Genomic DNA, 12,903 nt, shown 5'->3' with positions numbered 1-12,903 from the left:
CTGACTTCACTTGTTTAGCCAATGTGAATTTTTTTTAAAGGGTAAGTTCAGTCATTTTTAACCTGGCACTATTATCCCATGTTTTTGTTTGTAAGTGACTTATGGGAGCAGTTTTTTTAAACTGGCCCAGTATTGAATGCGAGCGCTGCAGCCAGCAGCGGCAAAACAGGCTGCAATGTAAACACTTGGGGCAGTTGTGCACTGTCAGTTTACGTCCACTGAAAGTGTTTGTTTTTGCCACTGACAGGCTCAGATTATTATTCTCAGTGTCTGACAACATTACTGAAATGATCCCTACAGAGATAGACCTTTTTGTTAAAGAGTAAGATTCTTTTTGTTTAACCAGAAACAGCCTCTAAATCACCAAACTCACCAGACTCCATTTAAACAAGGTTGAAAAATATTAAACTTACCCTTTAAGGAAGACTGGTAACATGTTGTCACTGCATGGTTAAGTGAGGAGAATGGGAGTGAGAGAATAAATGATAACATAAACTTTCCGTGATGTGGAGCAACTCCGTACACCTAAGCAAATTTCAGTGTAAAACTTTGTATGCTAATTTATCACATCCCAATCCCCAGTTTTACACTTAATGGTAGTGTGTTAGCCATTTTCTCCTTTTTTATATAGAAATAATTTAAACTTTTAAATATACAATGCTGTGACATAATTGCACCTAAAAAGAAGCTGCCATCTTTAAGAGTCCTAAGAGTTTAAAATCAGACTAGTGTATTTTTTGTGACAAATGTGCTTCTTGCAGCATTTTCTTTCTCTGAAATTGTGGCTTGAATGAATGTGAGTGTAAGAAATTGTAATGTGATGTAGCTGAAAAGGACCAGCTCACTGTGGTGGTTGATGTGGTCTGTAATGTTTATCTCCTGTAGGTTTGAGAGGTTCACAGGATTGTCAAAGACTGTTTACGAAGATAACAAATTTGTCAGCTAAGGAGATAAAGTCTACAAGGGACATTGGGGTTCAAGTGATTAAAGCCTGGTTTCCTCAATAATGAGTTAAGCCTACAGTGGCTTTTTAAAAACAAAAATGGTAATTTGATTTTTATGTCTTATTTGAATGCAAATTTTTAATCTTGCTGTTATATTACATTACATTCAAACTAAAGATGCAAAAAAGTTATTGGTACCACATTCAGCTCATTATTATTATATGTGATCACTAATGCACATCAAAGCCCATTTACCATAATGTTGATTTAACTGAAAAAGAACTCAAATGATATGCTTTTATTTTTATCTGTCTGACAAGTCAATTAAACTCTGAAAAAAAGCTCAGAAATGGTTGCAAATTTATCCGTGGACAGTCTTCATGTCCTGTAGCAACTCAGATTCAGCCAGTGAAGACCCAGACGCTGGGGGGCTCATCCCACACCGCTCCAACTCCTTGCTGGAACAGCAAACTTTCTGTTGCTGCTGTTACACAGGTTAGACCCAGCTATGCCGCTGCCCATCGCTGTGACCCCCGGCGCTGGGATTTGCACTTGCTGAATTTGAGGCTCATCTCTAGGGCTGCCGCCCACTCTCCTCCCGGCAAAGTAACCCCCAAGCAGCAGTGAGGTGGAGGGACTGCAGGTTGCACTAGCTAGCTGATTCTTATTTCATTTGTAGCCTGATAAACACAGAGAGAACCCAAGAATGGGGCAAGGAGGGGCAGAGCGAATCAGTGTACTGCACGCAGTTAAATGTACCCATTTTAAAAGTAGTACCTGTATTAGTAGTAAATAAAGAGAAAAAAGAAAATTGATATAGCGGTCAGTGTTGATATTGTGGCGGGCCAGCACAACTAATTCAGTTTGTGTGTACACTCTGCTGCCATATTGTTATTGTTTTCCTGTTAACTGTGAGACAGATCACTACAGTTTCATAGACGTCGGAACTAGGGGTGCGGGGGGTGCACACCCCCTCCCATCCGCATCCCAGACTCCCTACCCACTGCATTACGCTTTAAAAAAAAATAAAGAATCTGAATTTAAACTCAATTTGTCTGACTTACATTTATCTCTTTCATATCATTAATGCATAGATCTATGCTTTTGATGTGATATGCAGCCTGCCTGACTACATACAGTAGTAGTAGCCTTGGCATCCAGGATGTTGTGTCCATCCTGCAAACCTTGCAGGTGGAGAAGCTCATTAAGCTCTGTCTGGCCCTGCCCATATCTGTCGCTGCATCCGAGCGCTCTTTCACAGCCTTGCGCAGGCTGAAAACCTGGCTGCGTAACACCATGACGCAGGAGAGACTAACACATTTGGCCATTATGAACGCTCACAGTGACCTTATGGATGAAAGCGATGTCTCGACCCTGCTTAAAATCTTCATCAGTAGGTCAACTGAGAGAAGGTCCACTTTTGGAAATGCATGAAAGCCCTCAGTCAGGAGCGCAGACTTTTCTTTTTTTCATTCAAGGTTACAAATAATGCTGTTATGTTCCTTAAATGTCTTGATTTAGTTATCAAAGTTTCATTTTCTTAACAATGAAGATGCCGTGTTCATCCATTCTAGTTCTCTTATAACTGCATGTTATTATAAAATAACTTCAAATCAAATCCTTAATCATTGATAAGTGTGCGTGCTTCCCCCGCCCCTCCCAACAAAAATCCCGCCCCCCCTCTCAGAAAATAGTTCCAACGTCCATGTACAGTTTACGTCAGGACAGTATAAACAGTTTGCAACCCTGCATTAGATTGCTCACTTACAAAGTTAAATTTGTGCATGGCTAAGGGTATATGAGTACAACAACACCGAGCTAGCTTCTTCTTAGAGCTTACTTCTGGTGTGTGATGTAGTGCGGTAAAGCGTTGAGGGTACAGAGTAAAAGACGCACCATTCTCCCTTTTATAAGTGTAGCATTTAAATGATTTTGAAGCTGCTATTTAAGGTAATTAAATTTTCTTGAAAAAGTTGCATAATGTTGCTTTGATGTATACTAGAATATACCTTTGACCCTTGTTGTCACTCATTGTTGACCAACCCAATCGCCAGAAAAAATGTTTCTACAAACCACGGATGCGTTACATTTTCATTATTATGTAGCGGATAGGGTGAAACAAAAACTACTTGGTTATGGTCAGTAAAGGTCATGCTTTGGCCTGAAATGCCTGGTTTGGGGGGCACAGTCTCAGTAGGAAAGGCAGCAATGCTTCAGTAAAAAACAACCACTCTTCTTGTCTAAAAATCAGCTGGAAAAAGCAGCTATGGGTCGCTAAATCACTGGTTTTGTTGTTTGTTGGTCTCAATCAGTGGTCTGCAGCTTGACAGGTGTCTTGCCCACATTCAGCTTACATATGACATCACTTGAGAAACAATATGATACATATGAAACATGCAAATATGACATATTTGTGGTTTGCAGAAATGTACAGTGCCAGCAGTTTTTTAGTTAATGGGCTGTTGAGAGCACAAATGCATATGTGCACACTGCAGTTATTAAAGGAGCAGGTGTTTTTGATATAAATTTTACATTTACAAAGGGTCCACTTGTGAAACAAAGGGGTCCAAGATTTTCACTCATGGAAAATTTTCCTCTGGATTATCAATGCTGTTACGGGAGTAACAAGATGAAACAAGGATCATTATGACCGAAGCACACAGAATGGATGATGAAGGCCTGTTTGATTTGCGAAGGAGAACCAGCCACATGGAAAGTGGATGGATGGATCTGAATGGTGAGTATGGAAGAGAAACAGAACCACTGCTACAACAGACATCGTGTACTAATTCAGCAATTTTTGAATTCATTTAATTTCCATTTTATATATCCTGTACATAAATACAGCTTGGTAATAATGAGCTCTGCTGAATATTAAACATGTTTTTCTCATGTGCTGTGGACATTATTTTGTACTACTTAGAGAAAAATGTCTCCCAAAAATCAGAAAATGTTCAGTGTTGGACTAAAAGACATTTCAATCAATAAGAATATGTGTTATTGCTACATAATGTGATTTATATAGCAAAATACATATGACAAAACAACCTTAGGATGCGACAATAACAGACAGTTGATAAACTCAGACATCAGTCTGCCATATTGGAGACATGCAGTCACCTGTTTTACAATGACGCATGCTCTTCATCAGAAACTAATAGTTTGCTGATCAAGGCATGAGTAAGTCCACATTGTGACAGTAACCACTGTGGCACATGATGTCTCCTGGTTGGTTCTCATCCAGCGTGATGACTTTTGAATTCAGCTGGTACGTCACTGTCCAGTTTACAGATAACTTTGTAGATGGCTTTCTTCCACGACGGATCTCGATCCTTTCCCACTGAAATTGAAATGTAAAACTCTCTCAGTGTAATCTCAGCAACTTCCAGGAATCTGTCAGGAACCTGTGAAGATTAAAAAAGATTTTTTTACACACATCCAGTTTATATTGTAGATAATCACATTCAGGCGCTGGAAATGAAGGTAAGTAACGAGTCAAAATTTAGACCAGGGAAAACTGTTAATTGACAATAACATTAAACTGGTTGAATGATCAATAACAAACTGCACAGCAGCATGAACGTTATTAATTTTAATGTGTTAAAGTTTTTTCTGTGTTTTCATACACTTAACAAATGTATTGTTCAAACAATACAGGAGCTGGTAAACAGTATTACATTGCAACGTTAAACCTTGCCATCCAAATTCAGTCCACTGTCCAAAGACTTTGAAGCACAGCAGACACTGCATCAGCGTGGTGTGGTGGTAATATTACATAATTCTCTACTTGCTGAAATATAAACCTTCCAAGAAAAGGCTCAGCTGCAATCAAAGTTTTTAATGGTCTTGATTTTATTTTATAATAAATGTGAATTTGGACAATATCCCTGCCTTTGGCCGGGCCTGACAGATACTGGATTTTTGAGGCCAGTATCAATATTGACATTCGATAGTTTAAAAGCACAATAATGATATATTGGCCAGTATATATTTTATTTAGACAACCCATGATGTAAGTACACATTTTTGATAACTTTCTCTTTTTTCTTTTTTTTCCCATTTGATGAAATATATGTTTAGCATTTCTGTGCTTCACTATATAGCAGTAATCATTTATAATTTATCAGCTAATGGAACGAATTCACATCAGCTGATATATATCACATTCTTAGCTCAGGTAATCTGATTTGTTTGTCATCTATTTGGCGTCTGGATTTTTCAGTTCTTAAAAGCTGCTTAAAACATTATGCATTTAATAGAACTAGTAATTAACAAGATAATAAGCTTATTAATTTGGAGAAAACATAATTAACGAGATTATTATCTTGTTAATTCAGTAAAATTAGCTGATTTTTATTTATTTTTTTAAACCATTCTCATAATTCCAAGATAATAATCTCAGTAATTCAGAGAATATGACAAAAAAAAAAATCTCAAATGAATGCTTTGTTTCCATGAGTATTAAATTAATATTAACTATTTTTTTTACTTATGTAATGGTGACCCTGTGACATTTTCCTTCACCAGCATTTGATCAAATATTAAAATCTATCGAGTCTAACATTAAATCTTGTGAGCACATTTGAGCTCCCCAAAGGATGGACAATTTATGTTCTGGATGTTCAATGTGTTCAAGTCTGCACGGAGAATACATCAGGATTTAAAAGGCCCTATAGTTGGCTGAGGATTTGTCTCTAAGCACCAGACGAATTTTTCATTTTCAGCACCTCTGCCACCAGTTAAAGGAGGAAAAGGGTATTTTCCAACTTTATTTTGGAAGAACAATTTTTTAACTGGTCCTGTATTGAGTGAGACCGCTGCAGCCGGCAGTGGCAGAACAGGCTGCAATGTAATCATTAAGGGCAATAGCGCACCCTCAATGTAGTCCACTGTAAGTGCTTGTTTTTGTCACTAAGAGGCTCCAATTGTTCTTGTTAGTGTCTGACATTGTGGAGAGAATTCTTCAAAGAAGTCTGTTTGTTATTGTCTTCCTGTGACAACTCGCAAGATTTTGTCTTGAGCAAGACTTGGCTAGACACAATAACAAACAGACCTGAAGAAGCTAAAGTTAAAGGAAAAAAATGTATGTATCTGTAGGATCTTTTCCATAATGTTGTCAAATACTTACAATAACAATCTGAGCCTGTCAGTGGCAAAAACAGGCACTTATAGTGGACGTATATTGACAGGGTGCAAGTGGTCACATTGCAGCCTGTTTTGCTATTGCTGGCTTCAGTGCTTTCGCTCAATACTGCACCAGTTTCAAAAACAGTTGTTTCCATTATTCTCTTAGACACAAAGATGGGAAAATAGGGTCCAGGTTGAGAAAAAAAAATACAGAAGTTTCTCTTTGAGCTTCTATTACTGCAGAATCATCACTGTCATGTTTGATATGCCAAATACTGATTCTGATGGGTTCAGTAAACATTGGTCAGGTAGTAATTTACTGTACATCTCACAGATTGTTTTGATTCCTCTGGTATCTCAGTGTAAAGAGCATCTGATGCCAAAGTTAGGGATTTTACGTAACTTTTAAACTCAGCTGTATAGACATGTTATGGGTCACATAAATACCATCAAAGAGACAAGTCACTTAATGCTCATCAGCCACAACAGGCACCCATGTCCTCAGTTTAACAGTGTAACAGCTGAGATAGGATATTATGATGTCATTAAGTATGTGAGTATGTTGCTGCGCATGTTTCCAGCACAAGCATGGCTTAAAATAGTGTGAGGAACCAGTGTGTCATGCATTAAAACAACAGACTTTAGGTCCAACTCACAGATGAGCTTTTACTGTTGATGATGTGTGAAGGAAACCTGTTTGAGACAAAGAGGGCAGTCCCTGTTTACATTCCATCTAATATGCATGTTTGATTTCAGCTCCCACACCCAACATCACTGCTGGGTGTGTTCATGTGTGGAATCTAAGAAAATAAAAACCAAAAGAATAGAAAAATAAAAAATAAAAATAGTGAGTGCTGCACTGGGTCAAGATTGTCAGGAGACAAAAAGTCGCTCAGGTGCTCTTCAAAGACAGGGAATGAATTTTATGAAATAAAAACAGGAGGACTGTCCTGATAGTCAATTGAAAGTTTCAAAAAATGTTCAAATGTTCAGTTTGGACTGCATTTTTGAAAGTTTTTTGAAACTTTCAATTTACTATCAGGACAGTCCTCCTGTTTTTATTCCATAGAATAGAAAAATAGTTTGACATGACTTTGACGGTGACTGAAGTAAAAGAGAGGTTTATTCAGTACAGTTACATCATTTCTGTTTCTTGAAAAGAAACCCCAATTTTTGACTTTGATGTTATCACACATAACTAACTATGTTTTGGCCTGTTTCTCTTATTTTTTGTTTGTTTTTTTCTTCTGCTGGAATCCTTGATGCTCCACGCTGAGCATAGTCACATAATTTCCATTTTCATTTGTCCTAAATTTTTAATCTTGTCCAAATGTGCAGGTCTTTTAAAAAAAAAGTCTTTAAAAGCACTGAATACAGTTTCCTTAAAAAAATAAATAAATACATTTTTTTTAAAAAGTCTATTAACCTGTGTATTCCCACTGCAGGCAAATATTTTACCGTTATTTTTTTAAAAAAAAATCTGATTGCAGGCTGTCTGGAGATGTTACTCACGTATAAACTAAAAGATTAAGACCACCGAGCAGGATGTTTAATCCCTTATTAATTATTAATTTGGCCATAAAAAAATGTCATAAAATTATCATGTACTTGTATGAAATTGACTTTAAATACTCCGAGGTTATGTCCCAGTAAATTGATTTCATGTTAATAATACACATTTGATGCAAATAATCCAGCACCTCTGAAATCATATCTGTTCTTGCCTACTATCCATCAGGTGTAATTGCTCTTCCTGTCGTATTTCATACAGTTGTGGTTACAGACTCTCTCCACCTCCCTACACTTGTATTTTCAGTGTAATTTATTTGCCCAAAAAAGGGATAAATCAATAAACAAGGTTAAAGCCTTTTGGCAGCGATAATCATGTTGTTAAACGATATATTAAACACAATGCAACAACCTAATTACTCAAATCAACCAACAAATCAAAGTGACCTTTTTTTTAAAAAAAATATAACTCCAAAACTAAAATTTGGTAATATTTTAACTTTACTCTTGAAAAAAATAATGACACTAAAAAACTGTGACATGAACTTCACAGTGTGCTTCTTTAGTTACAAGGCTCATTCGAATCATCAAAAAGCCTTGTAACAGGTATTACTAAGCCGTGTTCATGATATCATTTACTCACAAGTTATGAAATCCATTATCAACTGTTAATTTTTGCAGCAAATCCTCATTCAAGATTATATTCAGTAAACTCGCCTTCTATGACACTTTTCTCACTGTGTCACTGACACTTCTCACTGCTGTAGTGTTGTAATGAAGGAGATGCACTAGTTAGTAGAAATAGTATTAAAGCTACTAAATGTTACTTTATGTTAATATGTGGCAGACAGCGTGGAAGAGTACACAACGCCTGTGTGCACATAAACAGGTCAACATGAACACTTATAAATTACCAGATAAAAGAGAAAATGCTAATCACAGTGACCCTCACAGTCCTGTATCCATGCATATTAATATCAGTATTTCCTTCCACCTGTTCACTGATGTAGTGATGTCTTTATAACTTAGTTATAGTAGATTATAAAAAACAATATGAGAAGTTTTTTTTTCTCATGCCAATATTAATGTGGGTTTATGACTGGAAACTGGATGGAAGTTAAATAATCCACATTTGGCTCAACCAGCTGATTTTTGTAAACTTTAAGAAGGCTTTTATTTATTTCTTTGAACACAAAAGTTGTATCTAATCTGATTCCCTGAGCTGCCAGTATGTGCCATATTCATGACCTTTTTTTTTTGTGGTAAGCTCGTTTGAGTATCTGTATTTTGTATATTTTGTCTATAGCAGTTATGCTGTTAAGTAACTTTGTGATGTGATCAAATTTACATGTTGGAAAAATTCAGCATGAATAATAAAATGTCAAAAGAAAAAAGTAAGAGTTGGATATATTTTAAGTATTACTAAAATATTTCCATACAAATTCCCTTATGGACAATAAAGATATATTTAGTTATTTACTAACCTGACAGAAAATCCTCTTGAAATTATCTGCATGCATTATCACATCTAATTGAGCCTGTAGTAGACGTGTGTTTACACGTGCAGGGGATCTGGCTATAATGAAGCATGGCTTTAAATTCTTTTAAGTATTTTTTTACCTCTGTACTTACAGTAAAAAGCAAGCACTACAAAAGCAATTCACATTAACTATGTGTATGTATCATATTACATACAAAATATTAGAAAGAGCTAAATGAATCCTGTAAAGCCACTAAAATATATAAACCAGTTACAAATGAGGAGATGCAACTGCAGTGAAGCGGACAGATTAGACAATTATTTTAAGATGTTAGACTACTGAGAAATATGAAGACAAGAAGATCAAAGTAAGACAAATAAAATGAACACAGTGAAAGCTCCCAAAGCAAATATCTGCATGATGTCAGTAAGATGTCATTAGTGTTTAGTTCATTCAGAGCAGTATAAGAATCACAGTGTAGCATCGGTTTACCTGGAAGTCGTTGGCTTTGTTGTAGTGCATGTTGAGAGCCCTGAAAAGTTCTGATTCTCTCCCCACAGTCAGACCCCTCACGTCGACCACTCCTTCTGCGAGAGCGTGCCGGGCGAACTTCTCCATCTGGATGTAGTAGAACTCCCTGAAGTTACTGAACCACTTGATGAGCTGGGAGGTGATGCAGCGCGTGAACTGAGGACGAGGCGGACACACAGGTAAGTGACATGATCAGAGTGAGAAGGTTAATATGCTGTGATTGATTTGTCTTTATGGGAGAGAGGAGTATTAAAAATATGAAGCGAATAAAATATAACTACAGCGTTTTTACATCTGTGTTGCCTTTTTTTTTTTTTTTTTACACAATTTGTGTTTTACAGATATGAAATAATGATGTACAGTTTTTAATCCTGATCTGATTGCTTGATTGTAATGTTGTTGACTAATAAAAAAAAGCAGAAACTATTATTTTGTCTCACTGACTCTTTATTCTGTGGCGACAGAGATGCATTATTAAAGAATAAAACAGGTTTGGGATCATGCGTCACTTTAAGATTTTCTCCCAGAAACAGCAAGAAATATGTCTCCTTCAAGGTATTAAGACATACCTTTACCAAGATTGTGACAAATGCTATACATCTGTATTTTTTACAGTAAAATCAAGTCATATTTTATAAATAAAACCTTTTAAAATGGCACAAACGTATAGAAGAAATGCACCAGTGCTCAGTATTTCAAGTGTTTTCTCACCTGCACATCATGGAAACACATTTTCAGCACCAGCGAGCTCGGGTAGCGAGTGTAGAAGAACATGAGCTTTGCTTTCTTCAGGTGATTTGTGGTCAGACCCTCCTGAATGCAGCAGCGTTAAGGGTGAAACACACACATCCTGCACAAAAGAAACACCTGGACTGGTGAGATTTGGAAGTGGAGAGAAACTGCAGTTTTCTTCAAAGTTTTGAGGATCAAAGGGAGTTCTTACTGGATTTTGTAAGGTGCGAAAGTTGTAGCCTTCTTTAAAAGAGAGGGGAAATAATTGTGATAAGGTTTGTGACAGACTGGGTTGTTATTTGGACCTCATAGGCAAAGGGAGACTTATTACTGGTGTGGAAAAGGCAGGTGTCAGGTTCAGAAGCTACAATAAGGAATCATTATTTTCTGTCACTGTATTGATGTAGTCCAATGTTGGATCTTTTATTTGGTTTTCTTGTGGCTTTAAGAAGCAATTGTAAAGGATACATTCAGCATGTAGAGGTTATTCTTCAGGCAATCAGACTCAATCTTGACATGCGGGAGACACAGGCTTTCCAGCAGCAATGGATCCACCGACACAGTCTGTGGGCTTCTGATGGACCTGGAGTTGACCTTCGATCTCACTTTGACCGAATTCCAACGTCTGCCAAACTTTGCTTGATCCACTTCGGAGCATCCATCGTGCAAACACCTGAGGGCATGTGGACGGGCAGTGTTGTGAGTGGAGTCACAAGTGAAGGGGACTGAAGGTTTGGGATGATGCTGAGCTCTTGATCTGGACTGAAAGATGAACTTGTCAGCTCTTTCCAGTCGAGGCTTTTGCACAACCAGAGACAGAGCTTCAGTCTGAACATTTGGGACTTGCACCTCTGTATTGGTGCAACAGGAAAGTCTTAATGTATCATCTTTACCTACAGATGGCTGAAGAGGCGTATCTGTCTCTATACTCCCCTCGTCGTTTAGTGATGTCTGTAGAAGCGGCATGCTTTTGAAAATAGAGTCGACGCTCCTGCTGACAGCTCTGGACAGTTCGTACTTTAAGACATCCGCCATCAGCTTTAATCTCTCAGGTTTGGACTGGAAGTAGTTCATCAGCTTCATCTTCTTCCATCCTTGATATTTTCTACTCGAGCTGCTCTCAGACTCACTGTGAGAATCTGTGAATGCCTCCCTTGGAGATGTTTCAGAAGAATGGTTCCAGGTGGGGTATTTCCTGTCCTTGCTGCTGTCCGTAGTGTCAGCTGTTTCGTCCACATGGCCGAACCTTGTTCTGAGCTGTCTGAGGTGCTGATGCTGACTCTCAAGGTGATTTCTCGTCGTCTGGCTTCTTTCCACATGCTCCTGATCCTGAATCCTTTCATTTTCCTGCATGCCGCCTGACTCCACATCCTGACTTGAGCTGGTCATGCCTTTGATGATATTCTCTACCCTGGCACGTTTTGCTTGACGGCCACTGTTTAAGTTCCACTCAGGGTGACCACAAGAACTCGGAGCAGGAGACAGGTGCCTCCTGGGGGGTAAATGTCCAGTGGTGCCGTCTCTGGATGGACTGAGCTCCAGCTGGCCAGAGCAAAACAGACTTGAACCAGCATCATTGCTGCTGTAATAGGCATTCTCCGGGAGCATCTTTATGTCCTCGCCGTCTTTGTGTGAAGACACAGGGACACCTGACACATCTGAGTTTGACAGCACGGGGTCTGGCTGAAAGGAGGAGAGGTGCTCTGTGGTGCAGCCGTCAAGGCAAATGCTGCTGGAAGGATACATACCTTTGCTCCAAATGCTTGGATTCATGCTTGCTAGGGTTTAAAAAAAACAACACTGACAAACTTGGATTTGACTTGACTTGCAGATAAATCAAAATAAAATGTAATAAGACATTTTTCTGGCTATTTATTTCACTCAAATGAACTGGAATATGACTCAACTTTAACATGAAGCCACAATAATAAATAATGTCCAGATAAAAGAGAATTTTAGAATAAAGCATTTGGTATGTTGGCTTTTTTTTTTCACCACTAGCACACAACATTTTTCAAATATTTTCAGGTATTTCCACCTCACTTTTGAGTTGCATTTTTTTTTTAGTTTAGTCATAATTACACGAGACTTGATACATGGGTAAAAATAAAGATAAACAGAGATACAGATACAGATAAACATCTTACATCCTAGTTTGAAATGGCAGTAAAAGCTAAATCATGCAACTTATAAAATAAAGAGCACATCTACATACAGTATAAAACAACAACCCACCTGTTGCCTGTGGAAAGGGACCCGAGGAGGATGCAGGTCTGGAGCTTGCAGGAGTGACTCAAGTATTTGTAGTGGTCCAGCTAAGAGCCCCACCAAAATACAGGAGGTGTGGTCAAATATGTCAACCTATCCCATCCCTACCTGCACATAATGACATTAAATATGTTATTTAAATTAGGCAAATCACATTTAATGGACTATATTAAGAAAACATTCAAATTGGATTCTTTTTCTTCCCATTTTTCTTGAACAGTGAACAATTAATTTGAAAGAATGTATAAAGTATGAATCACTGCCTCATGCTAGCAATGGTACAGTCCTATTACCTTAAATGAATGCTATCA

General features: G+C 37.8%; 1 protein-coding gene across 3 annotated transcripts; it reads right to left on the bottom strand.

The window, feature by feature from the left end:
* Positions 1–3: 3 nt before the first annotated feature.
* On the bottom strand, positions 4–12,734 carry LOC126398378 (prospero homeobox protein 1-like). 3 transcript variants are annotated; one of them, XM_050057663.1, is made up of 5 exons: positions 12,560–12,734; positions 10,793–12,102; positions 10,304–10,405; positions 9,554–9,748; positions 4–4,348 (listed from the first exon to the last, which is right to left on the bottom strand). In XM_050057663.1, exons 2-5 carry the CDS (start codon positions 12,095–12,097, stop codon positions 4,181–4,183), a joined length of 1,770 nt encoding a protein of 589 aa, XP_049913620.1. In that variant the 5' UTR covers positions 12,098–12,102; positions 12,560–12,734; the 3' UTR covers positions 4–4,180. The 3 variants fall into 3 exon arrangements, with proteins under 3 accessions (XP_049913620.1, XP_049913618.1, XP_049913619.1); XM_050057661.1 differs by having other exon boundaries at positions 4–4,284; XM_050057662.1 differs by lacking the exon at positions 12,560–12,734 and having other exon boundaries at positions 4–4,284; positions 10,793–12,290.
* Between the last annotated feature and the right edge of the window lie 169 nt (positions 12,735–12,903).

The sequence above is a fragment of the Epinephelus moara genome, chromosome 12 (assembly GCF_006386435.1).
Source record: "Epinephelus moara isolate mb chromosome 12, YSFRI_EMoa_1.0, whole genome shotgun sequence".
NCBI classification, from domain to species: domain Eukaryota; kingdom Metazoa; phylum Chordata; class Actinopteri; order Perciformes; family Serranidae; genus Epinephelus; species Epinephelus moara.
This window is presented reverse-complemented; position numbering and strand designations above follow the sequence as displayed.